Source organism: Xiphophorus maculatus, chromosome 2 (assembly GCF_002775205.1).
Source record: "Xiphophorus maculatus strain JP 163 A chromosome 2, X_maculatus-5.0-male, whole genome shotgun sequence".
Taxonomy (NCBI): domain Eukaryota; kingdom Metazoa; phylum Chordata; class Actinopteri; order Cyprinodontiformes; family Poeciliidae; genus Xiphophorus; species Xiphophorus maculatus.
In genome coordinates, this window is record NC_036444.1 from 8827479 (window position 1) to 8852192 (window position 24714).

The 24714-nt window shown below is 38.3% G+C and overlaps 1 protein-coding gene across 1 annotated transcript; it reads right to left on the reverse strand.

Moving 5' to 3' along the window:
* Window positions 1-4540: 4540 nt before the first annotated feature.
* Window positions 4541-24533, reverse strand: dapk2 (death associated protein kinase 2). The gene is made up of 12 exons (XM_005798248.3): window positions 24380-24533; window positions 23704-23874; window positions 15496-15717; window positions 13756-13894; window positions 11767-11896; window positions 11618-11666; window positions 11500-11526; window positions 11262-11414; window positions 10128-10173; window positions 7112-7201; window positions 6927-7007; window positions 4541-5996 (listed from the first exon to the last, which is right to left on the reverse strand). The coding sequence occupies exons 2-12, from the start codon at window positions 23778-23780 to the stop codon at window positions 5919-5921; spliced, it is 1092 nt and encodes a 363-aa protein (XP_005798305.1). The 5' UTR covers window positions 23781-23874; window positions 24380-24533; the 3' UTR covers window positions 4541-5918.
* Window positions 24534-24714: the final 181 nt, after the last annotated feature.

The following is a 24714-nucleotide window of genomic DNA, read 5'->3' on the forward strand; positions in this document are numbered from 1 at the left end:
ACAGTTTTTTCCACAAGTGTTTAACAGCACAACGCCAGATTTTAATATGTAATATTCTCAGCCAGGATGAGACATTGTATTGCTTTCCGTTTTAAAGCTGCAGCATGTTATTTTCCCTTTAGAAAATCAATTGATGTCTGAGTTTCTTTTGTCCAGGCCGCATTTTACGGGCAGAACTACAAAGACTGATCATTACTGGAGCAGCGCAAGTGAGAGCCTTTTGTTAAAAGCGTTCAAAAGGAGAGTGGGAGAGGGGGGAAAAAGATATGAGGACTGGTTCAAGGTTCCAGGTGCAAAAGGGTAGACGGAATATTAAATAGGGCCTCATTCACTCAAGCTGCTTTTTGCTAATTGGCCTTCACTTTGAGAGTAAAATGAGAACGGCATTAGCTTGAATTACAGCCAGCATGATGGTGCCTCACTGTGCTACAGTTATTGAAGGCACTGCATCGCAGAAACGTGCAGACACTGTTATGTGCAAGTTCGCTCTCCTTCACATACCCAGTAATATAACTAATGGAGAGGTCTGTTGTGCAGCTTTTGTCCTATACAATAGAACCTATTTTTGGAAATAATTGCACCACTTTGTGCTGTTCACTTTTTAAAAGTTGTCGGTAAAGTGCAGGTCAAGTACTCCAGTCTATATGCTCTGCTTCTCCAGTTTGTACCATGTTACAATAACACCAATAATGACAAAATTTTATATAAACCACCCTAAATGCCAATTTTGTTCACCGTCAGACTGTAATCCATGAATCATAACAATATGTGATGCAGCAGTGAGCAGAAGAATCCTCACTGATTTCCTTTGTAATTCTGTGAATTGTTAGAACGGTGGAATCTCTGCTCAAAACATTTTTCATGAGACCTCCACATGCTAGAATCCCATTCCTGCAAAGCAACAAATAGACTCATTATGTCATTAAGAGCTGCAAGTGATTCATTCGCACTCCACAGAGATAATGGTCTCATCTGTCAGAGAACCAAGCACCTTTAATTAAGAAATGTGTGAACTGAAAATATCCCCCCTGCTCAATTATCAGAAAAGCAGGTTATACAAATAATTAAACAGTAGCAATAATCCAGAGCCGCTTCTGACTGTGCGGTCTTCAATCCCAATCTGGTTTGAATAAACTGGTTAATGTTGTCTGGTTTTGTGTGGATGACTAAAAGCAGCGCTCTGGAAGTATTCTGAGCTCCAAGTGAGAAAAAAGCACCAAGCGCATCTATGATTCAGGTAGGAAAGGGCCTCTGACATTCAGAGAAGTGCAATCGATTTTGCTGGCTCCAATAGGTTACCCTTTAAAAGTGACAGAACAATACTGAAAGGGCCACAACATCTTACAGTGAAGGCTTGCTAGGTTTTTGTATTTTTGAAAGTAGGAAAAAGACTTGTGTGTGCAAAAGAAACTGAAAAATACGTCTTAGTGTTCAAATATTTTTCTCTTGTAAGATTTTTTTCCTAACGTGGTTGAGATTTGTTGATTCAATCTCTAAACTGTGTTTGTCAATCAGCTTCAAATTTCAGATGTTCAGGGGATTATAACATTTTATCTCTTGGAGCTATATGTATTTATGTATAAATACACATAAATACAGACACATTGATGCTTCACAGATGTGACTGAGTTTATTCATGCACAAAATGTGCTTGATTTGTTCACATTTAGACCTTGGTAAAAACACGTCTTTTGGTTTGTCAGCAGCTTTACATTTATAATTTAGCTGCAATTTATGCACTGAATAAGCAGTCACTTAACTACCAAACCAAATATTCAGACCCACAAGTAAACAACAGGTAACCCAGGGCAACAATTCACCAGTTGTGGTAATTTCTGCATAATATGTTTGGGAATGAGTGATCAGCCTCTCTGTTTCCAGGATATTTAATATTTTAGAGACCACGGTTAAACAAGTATGTTTGTATGGGACAATTTTAAACAAAATTGACTGTTTTTTGATTGCACCCAAATATGTGCTCTTACAAACAAAAGCTGGCGTCAGTCATTTCTTCATTTACCAACTGGATGTTTTTCTCTGAAAACATACAGGGAATATGGTGCACTGATAGTTGTCCTTGTCACCACAGATTCACAGCTTTAACTAAAGGCCCATCTCTCAAGTCACATATTTTGTCCTGAAAGGTAGCAGTAGTCATCCTCCATACAGTAATGAGCAATCCTTGTCACCTCCCTTGAGTCTAATTGTGCAGGTACCAGTGAGGCAGATCATAGAAGATGAAGCGCAGTGGGAAATGAGATCACTACCACAGAAATACCACTCAGCGTTCAAAAGAACAGAAGACACTCCTCGCCCTCCCCTTCATTCGCCCACTCCCATTTTGTCTTATTTCCAAGAATAAGTAGGCAGATTGTGCTCTCGTAGGTATGAATAATGGAAGCAGCCTGCAGCAGGAGCTCATTTCCAGTGAGTGATCATCACACCGATGTAAGACCTAATGATCACGCAGATAAAGAGAGAGGCTGGCATGCATGATTAACATGGTCAGTTCTGCCTCTAGAGCCACGCAGCCGCTGCTGTCGGATCCTCTGACCACTCTGAGTGTACAGCATCAAAAGCATCCAGGAAAGTATGACTGACTATGAATCACTGGACTCAGCACATCGGAGCAAATAACACAATCATTAACTCTAAATAAAATGTTCTGAAATATTTACATTATCCAATATCTTTATAAGTCATTTACAAAGATATGATCTATGTTATTTTCTCTTTTTGGTGAATATGTCAAAAGAACATATGATTTAGATTTTTTTTAATTCATTTATTAAAATTTCATTTAAATAATACACAAAAGTTATTTACTAAGTTGTGACACATTCGGGCTTTGGTCACTAGATGGCACTGTTGTAAAAAAAAAGAAAGCATCTAGAGAACGTTCCCTCTTCCTCATAATTATGTCAAGCTAACGTTAAAGACACACATCTCTCAAAATAAATATAACAGATATTTTAATTTATTTAATAAGGTTTTGACAAAAATATTCACCGGTATATTTTCTCTCTTTTTTGGTTCATTCTGAATTAGAGTCTTATGGTCACAACAGCATTCTTACAGAGCGTAGTGTAGGTTTGACTCATGCTGAAAATAGGAGATCTCACAATCTGAGCTGATGACACAGCTGAGTCAAACTCTGCTCTACAGACATCCTGAAGGACGTGGTTTTGAGTTGCACTGAGGTTTTTGATAGCACATTTTATTTGCCTGCTGGAATAAGCCATGCTTCCAGTCATATTGACATAAGTCTGCTGGAATCCCACAGAAGTGATCCCAGCACACCAACTGTGAGTCGTGTTACCATGAGATGCCTCAGATTGAACTGACTGGAAGCGGCTGACTGGAAGGCATGTCATCCGAATCTAACCCAGTGACAAAGACCTGAGCTCATGTATCAGCGAGAGGAGAATGAAACATTTACATTAAGCAGTCTGCTTCATCAGGCGGGGTACAGATGATAGGCCTGAGCATGCAACAAATGTTCTCTCTTATCTCATCCCATGCCAGTAAGTCACCGGCTGTCATTACAGAGTACCAGAACCTGCTAACAAACCAATACTATATCCAGGCAGCCATTACAGAAAGGCTTTAACTGCTTTTCATTTGGCAATGTAGGCGGATTCTTAAATTTAAAAGACCGTAAAAAACCAATTAATACTTAGTTGTTTTATTCAGTTGGTAGTAAATATTTAAACTAAAGCATAAAAATTTTAAAATGTGTGATTTTTTATGGTGAAATTTGTACTAAAATAATTTCAAGGTTAATTGTTTCTTAAGTGAGTACCCATGGTTCTTTTGGACACTCAGCAGAATTTTATTTGGGTTGTATGTGATCCATTCCTAAATCATTCTGTGCTCTGCATTTAACACAGCTTGTTTCAAAGTTGTGAGTCAGCAATGAATGAAATTGGACAAAGGTATGCGTTTCTTTTGTTATTAATAATTACTTTGAAATGCCTTGATTTATTTGTGTTGTAGACTAAAACCTTTGTATATGTTGCCCATGCCTCCTTGTCCACCGTGTCACAGGCAATAGGCTAAACAAATTCCATGTATTGATTCCGGTGTATTGATTTCTTCGCTGTTAGATCAAAGTGCCAGATTAAGTTTGTTTTGCTCTTTTGTTTTGAGAGAACCACAGCAGCAAAATCCACTATAGAAACTCCTACAACAGAGTATGGAAAAAGCAAACAGGAGAAAGATCAAGGCTAATTCTGAGCTCTCTGTGCAGAAATCCACAGGTGCTCTTGTGTAGAACTGCTTCAGTAAGTTTGTCACAGTTAGTAAAGTGTCTGCTTTGAAGTATTACATAAAAATCATATGATAAATGAAAACAATGCCATTTTTATTTGCTTTTCAGCCTGTTGTTATGAAGTTATATCTTATTTCACTCAAACCAGTTTGTTCATCTTAGAGAAACTTCACCTCTCACAAATGCCAGAGATGAATTTATGATACTTGGAAAACTGGAAAAGGGAATCTTTTATTTATGCCAGACTTCACAGATTTATGTTCACGTATTTTCTTAAATCTTTCTTTATTCTCATGCAGGCACAAGCACGCATGCATGGGCTGTTTTCAGTAGCATTTCCTGCTGTTTTTCACTAGGCAAACATACGACTCCATAATATGTCTGAGTAGACCAACAATGCAGCAGGATTCTGAACAATTTCACAATAAATCGACATGAAAGACTAATGAAGCCAAAACTGGCCACAGACTCTCAAGCTGACCCACTTGTTGGTTTCACACTATTTGTACAAACTGGCCTACATTATCCCATCGCCAACTTGTATTTAGTTCAGGTCAGTTTATCCTTTCAATCTCCTTCAACCCAGCTGAGCCCAAACACTCTTACTGGTGTGACAATAAATAGTAGCTGGGAGAAAGTAAAAAAAAATTAAAAAGCAGGAGATATAAATATGCAAATGTTCCAATATGCATCGTGTTTGATGTGTGTGTAAAACTGTTGTTCAGTTACAGCTTTTGACCACACTTTTATATAGCATCAAAAAATGAAAGTATTCTTCAGTTTTATTACACAAAACATCAGTTCATACAGGTATAGCATAAAATGTATTTAAAACTATAAAAGCCCAGATGAAAGTTAAAGGAAACTTAAGACATTTGTTGGAGCTATAGAGCATCTATTTACACCATAAATACGTCACACTATAACAATAATTAAAACTGCAAAATTAGCTTCACATATAAAGATTCATATGGCATCTTTATGTACACGTAAGAAAAAAAAGCAGTTTTTATATGATAATTTACAAGTATACAGTAAACAGGTGGTTCTGTATACAGGCTCACGAGAATTATTGCTGAGCTTGCAAAATGTATACGACAACAGTAAACACTATTTGCGCAGACAGGGCTGCATCTAAGCAGAAAAACATGTAAACATTTGGTTACAAAGATCTGCTACCAATTTGTGATGCTCTGGGAGCTAAAACTTTTAAATTCCCAATACTTGGGAGAGCAGCACCAACATGTAACCAGTGAAAGAAAACGGCAAGAAAAAAAAAAAAACAGAAAAAAAAAAATGTGTGACTATCAATTGACAGCAGCTGAAGCACTTTTTGAAGCTGCAGTCATAAGAGGAACCCTTCCGCATTCTTGTGCAAGTGTGAATATTCACTAAGAGTTCCTGTCAACAGTATAGCTGCTGTAAATATTCTTCGGCCAGAAAGCAGCTTCAGTTAAAAAGCGGCAGGAGACTGTGTCACACGCAGCAGAATGTGCGCTCATTTTGTCAAAAACTAACCCAGACGTTGCCTTAAACAGCCGTAACTCGAACACATGCGGTTGCTGCACAACTGCTGTGTGCTTCAAAAAATAAAAAATGGTGCAGAGTCATTGTTTTACACCCGAAATAGGGTTTAACCAGTACTCCTTCAGGAAGTACTGCTTCTCTTTCTGGTCTTGGGCCTCCTCTTGAGAATTTCCTCCTCTTGGTCACTTTCACAATCCCTCTGATTCAAAGAAAAAGAAAAAAAAAAGTTGTTTGCATCATTGATATTGTGACAGCAGCAGAGTGTAGAAATAAAAATATGATCTTTTTTAAGTAAAATCCGGAATTACAACTTGAACTATTCTAACAATGTTTCTGCATTACTGCTGTACATATATGCACATTTGAACCACAAGAAACTATGTATTGGAATGTCCTAAGGTTTTTCCAAAGAAACATCTATAATACATCTATAAACACGTATGTACTCAGATATAGACTAGTAAAGACGCATGTAAAGGAAGGAATTTCACCATCTGCTCATAAGCATAACAAAATCTATCAAAGTATGCCTAATGTATCTGAAAAGATATATTTTTCAGAAGTAAACTTTTCTCAGTTAAACAAATGTACAAAAGTTGCTGGGTATTTTTTATCCACTCCAGTTTAGCACCATTTCTCAAAATACAAATTCTTGCTCAAATATTTGTTTGTTTATATCTAATTAGATACAGCCACATTATCGGCAAGTGTCGATTTGTTGAGGTGGCAAGACAAATATGCTTGCTGCTTTTGTTTAAAACAATTACATCTTATCCAGAGTAGAATTTTTTTAATTTGTTTAGTGTGAGATTCCACATCTTTATCACTATTGCAGACAAATTCGTCCTTACCTAAATACAAAATCATAATTATGGTTGGTAAGATTGCTGATCTTAAATTAAAAGGAAAGGTGATTCTAGACACATGTATGCAAGGTTAGGTAAACCACACAACTCTGTTTCCAGTATCTGACAGAAGCAAAGCCCTTGCGGAGACTGTCTGTGAAATGGCAGCTCAGATATGAGATGCTGATGCAAGCAGTCTAAACTTGCATCAGCAAAGTCTGGAGGCAGCTTTCCTAAATTATTCCTCTGCTGCAACTGGTGAACCCTGGCAACGTTCTCCTCACCTGATCCTCTGCAGGCAGCTTCTGACCCTTCTTCATGATCCTCGTTAAGTGGTTGCACAAAGCCACGATTCGAAAGGACAGCTGAAAACATCATTAAAAAAAGGTGTGAAATCACAAAATTAACCAAGTGCAATATTTTCCACAGATGATTTAAGAATTAAATCAATCCTCATCATGCAATTTACCTTCCAGCGTCGTCTTGCATACTGCTTTTTAAAGTTCTCCAAGTTGACCACTGAAAGCCTCTTCACCATCGCTTGTCTGGAATTAAGAGGCTAAAGACACACAACATGGGATGACATGACAAAGAAAATATGTGATGTTAAATGTTTAATTCTCCTAGCATCCCACTGCTCAGATGTTGACAACAAACCTAAGATAGGTCAAGGGTCTTGCTAAAATTGCAGTTTAAAAAGTGAGTTTATAGTAAAAAAAAAAAACATTTTATTTCAGAGTTAAAGAAAAAAGAAGACACAAAAATGTGAGAAAAAAAAAATTTATTTGGAAAAGCAAATTAAAGTAGAATTAAAGAAATACTTTATATTTATACACCAGAGGTCTTATAATGGGTGATGGATCCTTGTCATCTCCATGAAAGAAAGACATACAAAAAGTAAACAGTTTTAACACTGAGTAAATGTGCAAATTTAAATGAATCAAAAGCAGAAATAACATGTTTTAACAAATCTTTAAGAAACAATAATTACCATCACGTAAAATAAATAAATACATAAATACGGAAATAAAATAATAAAGAAAAAAATTAAATATTAACTTTCTGACATCATTAAATTAAGAAAAGTGCTTGATTTTGTGCTCAATGTGAAATACTTTCGTTTTTAAGGAACCAACATAATTACAAGTTTTAAAAGTATTTCAGAAACAAACTGTAAATATAGTTTCATGATCTACAAAAAGACAATAATTTCTAACAAGGTCTGAGTTCAAGCCGGAACCATTAGGAAATTAGATAAGTTTATTTTTGGACAGGGAGCTGAGCCTGTTAGTAGTTGGTGTGGGGATGTGAGACAGACTAGCTCAGACAAGGAGCGCAAATGAGTGATAACGCACTGAACCCATCAGTGAACAGATAGAGAAAACCAAGCTACCGTACTTCTTCAACTGATAAGCCAGTCTCCTAAACATTGCTTAACTTTGTATAAATAATCTATTTCTAATATTTTACGTTGTTCCAAACATGAGATGAACTACACTAGAATCACTGAATTAAACTTTCAATCTGAGTGGGTTTGGGAAATAAGAAAACTTCTATACCTGCGAGACCAAATGTTAACAAGTGATACAGAGAGTCGAGTCAAATTATAAGAAGTTGTAGCTATAAATGTTTTTTTTTAGAATAGAGGAAATAAGAATATTTAAAATCAATGAGACAAGACAGCCAGGTTATAAAATCTAAGTTGCTGCACAGTTGCAGATGCAAACCTAAACTCACATCCAGCGATGATGAAACCAGCTATTCATGACATTCCGGGAAATTTCTGGTAAAATAATTTCTAAAGAACTTAACACCACATAAGTATTTAAATAAATAGTAAAGGCAAGCAGTCTCTGTGTTACTTCCTGTATGTCCATCTATGTTCAAAGAAACTAACTGAGTAACCATTTTCTCCTTTAGTTTATCATGAAAGCAAAAAATAGGCTTTTTTTCACAAAATTCTACTTCATGCTCATATTTCCTGTACTAAAAAAGTGTTTCTAACACATATTAACTAACTTTTGTACCTTCATCTAGAACCATGGTTCTCAGACTGCAATACAAGTATCAACACCTGCATTCATTTTTCTTTCATTGGAGATTTTGTCATCAATCATTTACAACAGATTCACGGAAATTAAAAAACAACTCAAAAAGAAATATGACCAGGTGCTTTGTTCCATCTATACCAAACCTTACTTTGCTCTTCAAAACCTTATAATGGATGACAGCCAAATTTGACTGAATATGTTGGCGCTGGGAGACTCCATTCCTACATTAGGCAGACCCTCATACATGGTTTGGTCTCTGGACACAGTTCAGATCCGCAGGACTCCTGCGGCAGAGCCTGGTTTACGTCTGCAATCAGATCGCCGTTCTGGATGCTCCATTAACTCCCTCAGGAGTTGATGGAGCTCCCAGTTCAGCTCCAGCCTCATGATGTCCAGTTGCCTCTGCCTGATGTTCTCCGGAGTCACATTTATCGCCTTGACGTCCTCCTGCTACTGCCTCCATTTTACAAAATTCAAAGTGAGTCTGAGAGGGTAGTTTCCTCACAGCTTTGCTCTGCCCCTTGTACTAGGCCTCCTTGTCGACGTAGATGGAGGACTGCTTCCACGCCGCATTGCATTGTGCTGTGGGGACCCTGCACCTCCAACGGCCCCTTCTCCATGAAGCCAATGTGCCTCACCACACAAGTAAAGCATTCCACATTAATGTACGTGTTGTTTTGAGGCAAGCTGCGGTGTGACTGGATGCTGTACTCCTTCAGATGTTTGCTTTCCAGCTTTTCGGTTTTCTTCTCGGCTCCAGACACATTGCCATCCTCCTCCGTTTGGCCGCAGGACTTAAGAAGGATTGAAGGAGGAAGGGGGGAACACTGAGTGAGAGGCAGTCACACAGATCCATCTTGAAAACACACACTGTGGTGAAAATCCCAGTAGATGAGCCACAGTGGTGGTTAGTGCATGAAGATGGTAAAAACACAGCAAGCATTCTTGATGAGTGTGTAATATTTCCTGGTTTCATGCTCTGATCCAAACAGGATGGTGGGACTTTACAGCAAAAAAAAAAAAAACACCTTTTACATGCATTAGAGCAACCATTGTGAGTGAACTTCCTCTATGTCGAAGGCTGTTGCATTTCCTCGCCATCAAAATCGGTTCAGTCACATCTAGACATAGAGACTTTTCACACAGCCTCAGGGTCTATATGATGTCGTGGGTGTAAGTTGTGAAGGGTGAAATAAATACCCCAGGTGGGAGTGAAGTCCAGAAACATACAAAAGCCAGTGGGTGTAAACTCAGGGACTCTGAGACTGCAGTCAAACATCTTTGAACTTTAAATGATAAATCTACTTTTCCTATGAGTAGTGACTCCGTTACCGGGACACGGTAACATTAGCAACCTCTTTTGTTTCATTTTCAGTAAGACATGACTAGAACAACACCAAACATGCCCCAGAGCAGTCTGAGTCCACCACATACCTTAATCCACGGGTGATTCAAGGCATCTTGGATAGTCATTCGTTTTCTGAAATTGACAGAAAAAGGGCAGCTGAGTAAACAAGTCTGTCACACACACGGCGAGCTAGTCTGTCATGCATTACAATTAAACTGTCTAAGGAGTTAAGTCAGATGAAAAAGCTCTCAGGAATATCATGTTTCCTAAAGTGTTATTTAAATGGAAACAGATGTTAGAAATAAGAGGTCACATGATGCAATTAAAGATAAGTATTATTTTGTCTATGATAGTTAGCTTATGTTTTAGCCACAGTTTGTTTTACTGATATGATACATAATATTGTCATGAACACAACGTACAAACAGTGCCTTACAGAACTGTGTGTACTAGTTGAATTCCTTCATATTAATGTGACATTTTGAACTGAAGACAAGTGCTAACCTCCCCTTTCTTTTTTTTGAAAACATGGATATTTTACGTAATATGAAATGTGTGGTGCATTTGTCAAACAAATACAAGGCTCCTGGATGAAAACTTGTTAGAGTCTAAGAAAAATTATACTTGGCCTAAAGTTCACTTTCCATAGGACATAACCATAAGCGTACAACCAGAGCAAAAATACAATGGTTTCAAAGCATATTCATGTGTTGGAATGGTACTGTCAAATTCCAGAGCGGTATTTAGCTGATCATCTGTGGCAACACTTGAAAATGTGTGTTTAAATATGCTTTTCATCCAGTCTGACTGATCTTGGGTTATTTTAGAAAAGAAAAGAGAACACATTTAATTTACAGAAGCTCAAAGATGGTACAGAGACACCCTGAAAGACATTCTGCTGTTCCTTTAGAGAAATGTTGCTTCTTCAAAGTATTGACTCAAACAGGATGAATATCATTGTGCCTTGCAGTTTTTAGATTTTTAATCGTTAAACACTTTTCACATGAAGTATTATTTTCCATAGCACAATCATGCATCACCTTGTGCCACATAAAAGCCTAATAAAACACACTGAAGTTTGCAGTTGAATGTGAAATCGTTCAAATGGTATTAATACTTTGGCAAAGCACCGAGTGCCATAAATCTGGACTGACTGATGTTTGACAACAGATCTCCTGTAGCATGTCAGATTGTCCCTCAGCTGTTTTCCATTGTTTTACCTCGTGTCCTTTTCCAGTAGCTGCCTGATGAAGCTCTTGGCCAGCTCGCTGGTATTACTGAAAAACTCTTCATCAAAGTCATAGTCCACCGCTGAGATGTTTCCCAACGTTTCCTGCTTTGTTTCACCAAGGAAAGGCGAGATGCCGCTCAAACTGAAACAACAGCACAGAGATATTTACACGCTGACCAGGACCTACTCCACATAATCCCCTCCGACGCATTGAGACACCAACTCACAGTATATAGGTGATGACTCCGATGCTCCTGTGAAAACAGCACAAGATTAATCCAAAGTTATGCACAGCGGCTTGTTATGTGGAAGCCAGCAGGGTCAGACGTAATTAGAGGCTCTCACCACATGTCTGCCTCCAGTCCTAGCTGCTCATAGTTGACTATCTCCGGAGCTGAAAATAGACAGAGCAAAGTTAACTTTGCAGACTACAAAGGGTCAGGCGACAAGCAATTGGAGTGTGAAAATATTCCAGAAGGTAAAAAAGCTCTTACCCACAAATTCAGGTGTTCCAAAAATGTTTTTGAAATCTGCCCCAGGTTTTATTTTGTGTGCCAGTCCAAAGTCTATGACTTTAATGCGCGGTAGAGGGATACTCCTGTCCAGCAGCATTATGTTTTCAGGCTACAGGACAAGCACAACAAAAGCAGACGTTTTTTTAACAGCTTTTTCTTTTTTTGTGTGTTTGCTTGTTTTGCTGCTAAGATTGGATAATGAGGGAACAGGTAGTCAACTCAGGTTACCTGGATAAAACTGCCTTTATATGTATGCATTAAAGAAAAGCAGGTATTTGTGTTAGTGCAAATTATAAGACACATTTTCAAAGGTTCTTGTATCTATTAGCTCACTGCAGTTTTGCTACAGAGGTTCATTTTATGCATTTTGTGATATGCATAAAATGCATAATCACATAATCACATGGAAATCTTTGACATGCAAATATTCAAAGCACAAACTGGAAGGCGGTCTGTGGGCCTCCCTGTTTGCTGCTTTTTCCACACAGGATGCCAGCAAGGGTTGGTTGAGTAATATGATACAATTCTGGTCAGATTCTGCAAATATTTCTCAATTCAAAAGCTTTTTACTCTTTGTGACCTTTGTAAAAAAAAAATTGTATATAGCTCTGACACATGGGGGAGAAAAGTGGCTCAGATAAGCTCCATTTCAACAAAATAAAAAGAGAAATATTTTAATCCCCAAATATAAAAAAAACAAACAAACATCCAGTTCAATCAAAATCCAATGAATAATTAAAGAAGAAAAAAAGAAAATTTAGCTGAAGGAATATTGGCTTTTTTTTTTTTTGGCAGAATATGAAAGTTTAAACATAAGCTAACATTGTTAATCCCGGCTGTACTTAGCAGAATGAGGTGAAATGTGGAAATTGGGGTTGGACGTACTTTTCCTGATTTCCTGAGCAGAGTCTGCCAGCAGCTAGGCATCCTTTTCATCAAATACCCCTTAGCTGCTGAAGCATATTGGCTAACAAGACGCATTTACAAAGAGCAAGCAATGAATCACTGTGTTGCAAACTGAATAGCCATTGTATGCAGTGATGCTTTTTCATAAGGGCGATACGGCTCAGAGCCTGTCTGCTGTTCCCAAAGCAAGTTAACCGCTTCCCATTTTTACGAGCCCAGAACTATGCATAGTCTAAGCACTGTAATGAAATATGACTTTATCCATTAAATGGGGTCAAAATTGATTTGCAGCTTTTAAAAATCTAAATGTTTAGAATGATGAACTGGTACTGGATTATTACCCTCCCCAAAGATTCGTTTAAACTTTATTTTTATACATTTTTAAGAGGAGAGACTCAACCAAGGAACTAATCTAGAACTGCCACTGATTGTATGAGCCAAACTGGACCGAATGTGAGGTAAAATCTCTGGGATGGTATGATTACATGTTTCTTAGTGGTTCAACACTTCCAGCAACTTATTTCTCCCTTTATGAGAAAGGCATCTCAAATGTATGTGTGTTTCAACTTTGAAAATGCAAAAGCATTGGTGGGGAAAAATATATATCTACAAATCATCCCTTTTCCGTCTTCCAAACATAATGCACTTTATCATTGCTTTATTGGAAAATGAAGGACCAGCTGGATTTGTCATGACTAATAGGTTGAGGCTTGGGTTCAATGTACATCAACACTCTCTCACTTTAAATGCAGAAAATAAAACGAGTGAAAAGGAGAGTAAAAAAAGAGAAAGAACAGCAATTTTAACAAACCTGCGTGGGCGACCCGGCTCTCTGAGAGAGAAGAGATAACCTTGTGGAGTTGCTATCTGACTGCCTAAATGCTTCCAACCCCAAAACAGGAAGGATATGTGTATCAGAGAGGTGAGACATCGCCTCAGAAACATTAAAGACTTGCTGGTTGAATTTCACACAATGTTCTCAAAGCCCTAAACCCCATAAATCTTGTTGAGGGGAAGGATTTAGTCGTGGGTAAAGTCTAATAGTGATGGAACATACCGTACCTTTAAATCAAAATGCGCAATCCCCTTTGAATGTAGGTACTGCACCCCGTCTAGTATCTGTTTAATAAACTGAGTGGCCTCCTCCTCACAGAGAGACTCTTTCTGAGCCAGGAAATCAAAGAGCTCCCCTCCGGAGACCCTGCGAACACACACAGACATGTACACACTTGCTTATTGTGGACTCAGATAATCAAGAGCAAGGGCCTCTGCACTCCTTTATCTAAAGTGTGCACTCAGGAGCTGGATGCCCAACTCCTGGATGCCTTAGATACAGAATATATGTTTGTTGTATCAACTCGGGAGACATTAACTCTACATATGAATCACTGTTTTCCCTCCATAAACCTAATGAAAAAGCTTATGGCAGTTTATGCATAAACAGAGAACCATCTTGCAGCTAACAACCTGTTGAATCTGTCAGTCACTCAACAATAATTGGATTGGGTTTTCTCTGGTCCTAATTAGGCCCTACATTTTCCCAGGCCCTTGTTGGATACAAAGGGGGCCTGCTGGGGCATAGGCATTATTTTCTTTGTCAGACCATTTGGTTCTATCTCACACACATGATCGTTTCCAGCCAAAGTGTTTAAACAAACAACAGTTTCAGCAAACAGTTCATGTGAGCAGAAACACCAAAGTTCAAGGCCAGTGAGTTGCGCTAGTTATTCAACTCAGGAATACATTTTATAAGAGATTGTTCTGGCACTAATAAACACTTGAATACTTCCACATTCTGTCCCATGACAACGTTCCAACTATAATTTTATTATGATTTTGCATGACAGATCAACAGAAGCAGAGTTTAATGGAGGGACAATCTTTCTCCAGGATAACCATTGTCATTCAGTCCTGGAATCTCACCTTAATGGGAAAGTGATTGCCGGAAGATGGCTGTCATAAATCGTGTTTAAAGTTTGCTGCTAGACTTGTGGAGGGCAAAGTAAACATGTGGAAGAAGTTACTCTGGTCAGATGAGACCAAAATTCAGTTTCTTGGCACACATGGCAAGAAACTAACATGCTATACACACCATCATCGCAATGAAACATGGAGGTGACAGCATCATATTGTAGGGATACGTTTCATCAACTGGGTCAGGAAAACTAGTTGGAATTGTATGGGAAACTGGATGAGGCTAAAATCGGGGCAATCCTGGAATAAAACCTGCAAATGCTTGACTGAGGTGACAGTTTAAATTTCGTTGTTCTTGTGACAATGACAATAAAGATCTATCTATCTATCTATCTATCTATCTATCTATCTATCTATCTATCTATCTATCTATCTATCTATCTATCTATCTATCTATCTATCTATCTATCTATCTATCTATCTATCAGTTCACCTTTCATCAGGACAACAACCCTAAAATACAACCAGAGCTACAGTGGTTTGGATTAAATTCAAGCAGTATTAAAGCGGTCAGGTCAACCTTTAGATCTAAATTTAGGATCTGAATTACTCTGCTCTCCATTCAGTCATGGTATTTTGTGCAAAATCTTTACATGCAAAGCTTTGTACACCTTTATTTGCAAAGCTCTGGGGGGTCAAACACAAAATCTCATTTAATAGTAATATAAAGTGCTGCTCAACACATAAAAAACACAGTAAAAATAGGCTTTATCTGTAATGTCAAAATGTGAAAAAAACTAAGCATGTACATTTGAAGCTAATTTGTTTTAACCAAAAATACAGAAGCGTATAAGCCACAATGGCTGACTGAATCGTGCAGTGACTCACAGTTCGAGGATGAGCACCACGTCTGTGCGGTTCTCATACACGTCATGCAGCTCTACAATGTTTGGGTGTTGGATCTCCTGCAGGATGTCCACCTCTCTCTCAATCTCCTCTCTTTTCACGCCCCGTCTGCTGACTCGACTCTGGCGTTTTTTGACGAACTTGGCAGCAAACGCAGTGCCTGTGCTCTTCTCTTTACAACGCCTGACAACTGCAAACTGCCCACTGTGGAGACAAAGGAAAAAAAGCAAGATTATTAATAGCATGATAAATATCTTCAGTCGTTTGTTATATAAGTTTGGAGTAGGTGCCATTTTATGACAACAGGACATAGCTAAACAAATACTGAGCAGGAACCTGTGTGTCAAAAGTGTCTGAAATATTCTGATGCAGTTCATTACTTCCTGTTTCCTGATGAGACAGAAAACAATCAACCAGGCTGATCGTGTGGACAGAGTCTCTCACCTCCTACTTCAACTAACTTCCTGCCAAAGCTCTTCCTTCTTTTCCAGCATCTAGTCCACTGAAAGAATCCCACAAAGTCTGAATATTTCATAACAGAGGTGCAGCTTTCAGACCATCCACAATTGGTTCATTGTGTTTTTATGTGTTTTGCTACAGCCACTGAATTCTTGACCCTTAATGGATGAGCTGACTGCTCCTTTTGACTCTGTTAAACATCTTACTTTTGCTGTCATGTGCATCTGTAAGGTCTTTTCAGTCAGAAATGACCCACCAACATAATGAACTACACGTATGAAAACATTTCCAACACAACATCCAGTTAACAATATATAGGAAGCCTAAGACTTTGTTTTGAGGGGATTGTCAGACTAAAGTAATCTTGCTGCCTCTCCTGCTGCTTCAGTCATTTCCTGCTGCTGTGGACTGACCGCCTGACTCTATACATCCCGACTGGGAAAACAAACCTCTGGGTCACTCGGCCATTATTGTTCGATCACGCAAAATATGAGTGGAGTACATGGGCATGTTTATAAAAAAAATGCTTGTATCTTTTGCAAATGTTGCACAACCCTAATAAGGTCATTTAAGGCTAAATTGCATATCTGCAAAGAGCTGGAGTATCGAATTTATATACTTGTTTACACAACATTTAAGAATAAAACATTTTCTTTTGAGATGGTGTGCCTGACAGCGACCTTACATCAGGCAAAATAATGACTATCAATCACAATAATGTAATCATAGTTCATGAGTATTCTCAGAGTTTTTCTGTTTTTTCATATGCTTCATGTTATTTTATTTTTTTAATGAGGTTGCTAATGACTTAGACATCAGTTTTTACTTAGACTGCTCCTCCACACTTGTAATTGTTCATTCTGAGTAACATGATTTTTTGTACCTCATCAGACCAGCAGATCTGCTGCCTGTGCTCTAGAAATACATTTGGAAACCCCCCTGTTAACTGAACTTAAAGCCTCAGTGAGGTCTATCATTTCCTATGATTTTCATATTCATAACAAACCTCCCGCGTAACAAGGGCTAGTTTTACATAATACTGTGGTTCTACTTGGAAGCAAAAGAATACTGGCTCCAGACTTACTTCATTTTGGAATAATAAAAGTTATTGTTTTGAGAGATAAATTTAACTCAGTAATCTGTGGGAAAAAAAATTCTCTTTCTAGTGGTTTGCTGGTATAACAAACCACGAGAAATGTCTGAGCTTTCCTGTCTGAGCTGATGGAAGTCAAGGACTTTGTTTCCCATCACATTCTAAATGTGTTTAGATCACGGGATGATGTGTTACTTGTTGTGTCCCTCTGTGAACATGTCCTCTATCTGCTGCTGAGTGGAATGGGTTTGATAGGCAGGTAGGCTGAGAAGGTTTCTTACACAGTAGCAGCTGTGGCTGAACCTTCTTGTGTACCTTTAATAAGTGCTTACACAGACAACACTGGTGCATCTGAGGAAATGAATAGAAAGCAAACATTGTGGCATAAAGTTACAGCTGATTCTTTGAGTCCTCTTCAACCACAATGTTGTGAGAGAGTTGGACCAATTTGTTGTTTTATAGACACACCCAGCACAGCTCACTGCTGAAAAGTATCCTCTGTGATCCTCCCACCTAGAAAATAACAAAATGCTAACCAGTATTACTTAGGCACCTGATGAGAGAAGAATTGAAAGTTCACATTGCGCATCACAGAATGAAGCGTGACTGCCATTTAAACAGCTTACTAAATGCAAGATTCATTCACTTTGGTGGCTCTTTGTGGCTAATTGCTACGTCAATTAGTCACTCTAGTCATTATAATAAGTAGAATTTTCCAAAAGGATTACTTGTTCAAGCACATAGATCTGCCCTTTCAGCACAAACAAACAAACAAACACAGAAGTGCTCTTGGAAGTGTTTCAAACATTCCCAGTATAGAGAGAAACAGAGACGGAGGAAAAACTATCATGCTGGGTTTCATATACGACTTAAGTCAAACCCAAGTTGTTCTGACTGCAAACTGGAAGACCATCCGGATGTGCTAAATGTTGTGTGATTCATGACCTAACCACAATTTGACACACAAGCTAATAAAAGTGTACTTTGTTGCATTTTTCAGTATTCCAACAAAATTTTGCAGTGTTATATTGGAGTTTTTACAATGTTCCAATCATGTAGCCGCAATGCTGGATTATGAAATTGAAACGGGACAAACACCAGACTCTCCCACCTAGAATTTCAATTTTATACACTCCCTTATTCTATTTTTTTTTCATCTTTACCATGTGCATATTTTCCATTAAGAACTTTTTGCGCATTGCCTTTTGTTAGTAGCACAAAACTATGTTGTAAACCAATGAATGTTTACTTCAGAATACCAAACTGAAAACATCTAAGTCCTGCTGGGTTGCTCTTTTGTAACGTTCTGGGGAATCTTTAGACATACTGATTTGGTATACCAAAATTCAGAATGCCATTAGACAGGTAAAGACATTAACGGGTGTTCTGCCTGTGAGTCTGTTGAAGAGGAATGCGTTTCAACTGTTGCTTTGTGCTGTAGATAACTTTCAAGAAGCCTTTCTATTAAAGCCCTAAAGCCATGGGTTCTTTCGAAGGTTTATATTCAATGTGAACATGTTTCAGCACAGAGCACAAGGGAAAGTGAGGATTTAACTTGCAACAGTGCCCCAGAAGCTGTTGCATATACATGTCTCATTGTAAAAATAACTACAGAGTGGGTGGATGGGGGCTAAAGCAGTTTGGAAACTCAAATACTCCCTCTGTACGATCTGTTCACAGGCCATCTCCACCCTTGAGCCCTCCCTGAAAGACTGACCCTGATATTGAAGACCATAATTATGTGTGAACTGAGGAGGAGGGAAGAGGACCTAAAGAATTTCTTTTGCAAAAAAACAAGCATCAAATGGCCTGAGGGGAGGAAGTGTCACATGGTAAGCAATCCCAGGAATCTCCTCTAAGTATATAAGCTTGAGATTGATAGATGCCATTAAAATATGAGAAAGTGGCCAAACCAGCTGTCAGTGTACAGGCTTTGTTTAAGTGTGGTCACAAAGTGTAGAGTAACAGCAGAGAGAGGAGTGATGGTGGCAGTGCTGTATGTCTTCGTATTTAAGCTGGTCGGTGTGGCTGAAAGTGTCACGTCGCTCCAGAGTTTCCATTTCCAACAGCTGACAGGCCATTATCCACAGACAAGGTGGAGAGAATGCTCGGACAAGCGGCGCCGACGAGATATCAAAATGTGCTTCTCAACTGAGTAACTGCTGGTTCTGTGTGACAAAGACAGTTAGAATGATAGCTGATTCACCGTCCGAAACCGATCGTCTCCGTCATCTGCACACCAAATGTTGAGGTGCTCAGGGGGAAGCACATGGATATCCTCTAATGGGCGTGAAAACACTAAATTAGACTAACAGACATTTATTTGCTCTAAAAATGGCATCTTTTAATGTTCTATACCCTGAAAATGTTCAGAATGTCTCCCGAATGATTAATTATCAGAAGAGCTGCAGCGCTAGGAATTTCAGAAAGTTCACCATGTAATTTTTTTTTTCTTTTTTACTCAAAAGCAGCAATGTCTGTATCCCAGAGCAAACTACACACACTCTTTTCCTACTCCTCACATAAATACAAAAATACATGCCTGCTGTCTGGAGTAAAGATATATGGTGTGCAGTATAGCTCTTTCACAACCATATGTGAACTCTTGTTTATTCATAACATCTGAGTCTGAAATGTGTGTTGCTTCTTACTTCTTCAAACTGACAATGTTTCTATAGTTAGTTTCTTTTACAGGACCTTGTCTTGTGTGACAGGACAGAAATACAGTTTTCTGTAAACATTTGCCTATCAGTTGCTTAAGAAATACATAGTTTGCATTTTACTTTATTACTGTAACAACTGCATTTCTGGTTTTGCATAGACAACAGAAAATAAAATAGTTACTTTTATTCTGATATTTATCCATCATATGACCAAACAAGTTTAGTATGAAATATGATTATGAAAACTAAAAACTCAAACATCCATATTTGTCTGAGGAAGGAGTAAAGGGGTGGGGCAGCATTACGTCCTTCCATGCTCAGCCAGAGAAAACTCACTCCAGATACTGATTTCTGGAAAAAATTAGTGGGTTTAAAAACAGAACTTTTAGGCCCTTGCTTGGACCACACTAAATGTCACAGGATATATAAACAAAATAATTGAGGTTTAATTTGAGGAAAAAACATATTAGTATGAAAGATCGTCATTGATTCTTTTATCATAAGAACAGCTAACATTAAGAAAACATTACTTCTGTTTCTTGACTTTTAGAGGAAATAAAGGGACTGCTGTGAAGTGTTGCCAATATGGTTTAATACATTTGACTTTTTCCAACAAATCAATTAAAATATCTCCTCAAGCGATCCCTTCTTAATCATATAATAAAAACAAACATTCACAGGATAGAGGGGCTCACAGAATTAACAAATTAGTAGAAAATGATGGGAATCAGATGCTGCAGCCTTCACAGTCACCAGATCTTGACTAAGTTGTGTGCTTTGGAGAAGAAGTGACTAATAACAAACCTCGCAGATGGAGTAATGTTGTTTGGACGAATGTTTTATCCCTCAAGACGCATTCCAGAGACTTGCAAAATCGCAGCTAAGCTGTGCTGACGTTGTTCTGGCAGAAAGTGGTGACCCAACACATTATTAGGAGGTGATTTATGGATGGTCCCTACGGATTAGTGTTTATGTCAGCTTGAATAAAAGAGTTGGATCTGTACATAAAAGAATGATATAGCCATGTGTATAATACTGCTTGTAAAAACCAATGTCAAACCTGTCAGGATGTTGTCAAAGAGCAACGGCCAAATTCATAGTGACGTCAGTCAGGATTTCATCACGAACAGAAAAGTTTAGACATCTTTCTTCCTGTTTAGGCATGCAAAGAGAAAGGGTGCTCCCTTTTTTATGACAACAGAGTACCAAGTTTTTGTTGTCTCATCCAACCTTTTTCCTGATATAACAGCACAACTAGTTTCATATGTATCATGACTAGTCATGGGCTGGTTTCCAATATTAAAGTACACCAAGTGAATCACTTACTATTCCAAAACTCATACAGTAATCTGTGATAATGTTTTAAAGATTTAAAGAGAAAGTGTCAGGGTGATCAGGGTTTTATCCAGCTGTAAGAACATAAGTAAATACAACAATGTCCCTCCCCTAAAAGTGGTGAGTTGACTGGGAATAAAAAGGCTACTACACTTTCACTCCCTTAGAAGCAGACATGTTCAGCTTTCCAAACAAACAGTCATTCTGTGTAAAATAAAAGATTGCCACCCATCATTCTTACTAAGTTAAGCAAAAAAAAAAAAACTCCATAATCAGACAATCTTCAGCTGGAGTGGCTCAAACCAGTGACTGGCGGTCACTGGTTATTCAAATCAGTGATCACACTAAATTAAATGCAATCTCATAATATTGACCATTTGTACATATTAATAATTTAATTAATAATAGATATCGATGACACTGGCAAGACTGAGGGAAGAAGATTAAATTCTACATTTTAAATGTTGGTAACACTTACATCATAGATAAAAGTGAAACTTATTGTTTACAGAGCTAATCAATCTTCCTTCTGACATTTGCTTTTGTTACACCACATGAAGCAGGGGAATGTACCAGTGTGAATGTGAGGTTATTACATAGATGACAAAACAGTACCTCACATCTAATGACTTACAACTTCAAGCTTGGGTTTGTTCAGGGGAAAGAACACAACTGTCCTCAGTGGTACAAAACACCATCGACAGTAGGGCAGAATGATGAATTATCAACCCACTAACGACTAGCTCAACATCTCCATGGAGCATACAACCTACTGACCCCCCAAAGTTTACTTTTTGGTGATCTTATTCAACCTTTCCAACACCTGAGGAACAGTTACTCAAGTGGAAAGCTGTGAATCATTAAATGTACGTTGTGTTGATTCATCTGTCTTGTTTGGAAAATTGTCACACAACTGAGGTGTAAAACAGAGTTGGCGACTCGCTGTGTCTCTTTAAAATTTTTGGTTTTCACTTTCTGTGGTTTGTCACCACAGGATTCCGGGTTCTCATGATTGTGCTTCAGAGCATGTCTCGAGATAAACTCAGAGCAGAATTTTCATGCTTCAACACAACTGATATTATCAGGATTTACAAAATGCACGTCCTTGTCAGTAATGCAAAACATTTTTCAGCTGTTCTCAAAGGAACAATTATTCTTGAAAAAGTTATCTATATTTATTCAATTATTTGTATTCAGTTCCATGAATTTTAACAAAACTTGTAAGCTAAACTTTTTCACATTATGCAACATAAAGGCCACAAACTTTATTTCATTGGAGGGGGGGATGTTTTGTTTTATAGACAAAAACAAAGTAGATCATAGTAATTGTGAAGTGAAAGGAAAATGAAACACCAATGTCTAGCATGCACATGTATCTACTGTAGCTCCTCTAATCAGTACCTGTCTTCACCTTGGCAGAAGCAGAAGACATGGCTAGTATTTCTACCAGTTTTACACATCAGAGACTAAAATCCTTGTGCATTCTTCTTTGCAAAATAGACAAAGCTCAGTCACAATTAAATTGGAACATCTTTTTTTTTTTTAAGTATTGCTGCAGATTCTGAAATGGATTTAGGTCTGGGCTTTGACTGAATTATTTTCTATGGGCTATTAAAAACTGGAATTAATCATTTTATTACTGTTGAATACATCTGCACATTACGCTTTTTGTCATTTAATTTGTAAAATAAAAAATAAAAAAAGAAAGAAAAAGTTTGAAAACCATGTATCATTCACATTCAAATGTGAAAATTCCATTCTGCTTCATAAATATTCACTATATTTTGTTGATCTAAACCTGAAAACAGGCTGAGGTTTGTGTTTGTAGGCTGAAAAAGTTGAAGGAGTATGAGTAATTTCTTGTTTTGCTGTAAATATTATCAGCTTTCAGTTATCTGTGGAAAATTCCAGAGATAAGTGATTGGGGAGTTATTCATAAATCATTGATTACTTTCCACAGTTATTAATGACCTAAAGAAGGTCTTTAAACTATTGGTCTTTAAACTATACATACCATGTTGGGATAAAATGGGTTGCTTTGTTAGACATTCTTCTTCCTGTGGTCTAAACATACAAGTGGTGCAGCCGAGACAAAGATGTTTTGGAGGAAATGGCCATGAAAAAGCATTAGGACACAGTGTGTTTACTTGGTTTAACAGCGAAAAGGTTAGAGGTCACCATCCGTTTACATCCACTCTATCTGCTGCTGCACATGCCTAAGCCGGCAATTACAAAATAGATACGTGGCTTCCTCAGTGAGTCTATATTGTTCTCTGAGAACTTCCTTAAATTCATTTCCCCAGGAGATAGGTAGGCTTGCTTCAAAAATATTTGTAAGTGTTGTACCCAGAAATCAGCTCTGATAATAGCAATAATAATAATAATTAATTATCCCAAACACATCCTGTTTGTCTGATTGTGTTTGCATGTCAATCTTTATCTCATGTAGTAAACTCCAACCCAGTTAGTCACAGTGACACTCCCCAGCTCAAGTTTAAACAGGCCAGCTGTGTGCATACTTTCATACACTGAGCCACGCAGCCCGCAGAGACCTCAACCACACACACACAATACAGAGTGACATTTAAAGAGCAGGGAGGAAATATCTTCCTCTTCACACAACTTTGAGGGATTCCTCACCTTCCCAGTTCTTCTCCAAGATCATAGAAGTCCTCCACGTTCTCCTGCTTGAATACCGCCATGCCAGGTGTCCTCATTGATGTGGCGGTCTCCTTGACGTGTGCTGCAGAAGCCTGTGGATCAGTCTCCCCTGGAGCAGTCTTCCTATTTATCAACTCCACAGGTTCGACTCTGTTGGTGAATAAAGGGTGTTCATGTTGGTCTCTGACTTAAGGCATAACATTTTTCTACCACATGTTCCAGCTTGCTGTAGCTGCACCTACTTTCACATCACAGCAGAAAAGCCATCAACTTGACCGGCAAAGACAATGCAAAACAATAATGACTGATACAAATGATCTATAACATAGGAGTATTACCAGTTGGACAAAATTGGAATTTTAGTTCTTGCGATTATTGAAGGATTAGAGAGGGAAAGAGGATTTCTGCGTAATTAGGGCAAGGCCTCTACTGTGAAACATTTTATCTGGAACAAACATAAACTGATTAAAATTACAAGGCCTTTCCGGGTGTTCTGCTTGAAAATCTAAAGACAAACTGGAAACAAATAGTCTACCTTGGCTGTGAACAGATTGGTACAAGCAAATACAAACTGAAAAGCCACAAACTTCCTATCTAGTGAGTTTCACAAACTGCCATCAAACAGACACTTGAGGTTCTGTTTGAGGTTCTGTACCGTCAGTAAGATGGAGAGTAGAGGATAAAAACTGCATCAAGTCCCACGTCTCCTACAGCCGGTCCGGTCCTCTCATAGGTGCAGCAGCTGAGGCAGAAACCTGGTCCTCTGGCTCCTCTGCTGCCAACTCGCACAGCAAACCAGTCAGGCTTTGTTTCTACACAAGTCCCTCCCCCCACAAACTCGTCTTTACTGATCTGTTATGAAGTATAGCGTGCAGCAGAAGAGAGGAAGGCAATCAGCAACGATCACCGCATGTCTGCTATTTGGTCTGACATGGTTTTTGAGGAACTGAGAACAAAATTTGTATCTACATCCCGGATGCAAATAAAACC

Excerpts from the sequence above, each read along its gene's own strand:
- dapk2 (XM_005798248.3), bottom strand. The coding sequence starts at position 23,780 with ATGAGGACACCTGGCATGGCGGTATTCAAGCAGGAGAACGTGGAGGAC. Across the intron at positions 11,897-13,755 it reads TTGCGCATTTTGATTTAAAG|CCTGAAAACATAATGCTGCT; the intron begins GTACGGTATGTT and ends CTTGTCCTGTAG. Across the intron at positions 10,174-11,261 it reads CTACTGGAAAAGGACACGAG|AAAACGAATGACTATCCAAG; the intron begins GTAAAACAATGG and ends TGTCAATTTCAG.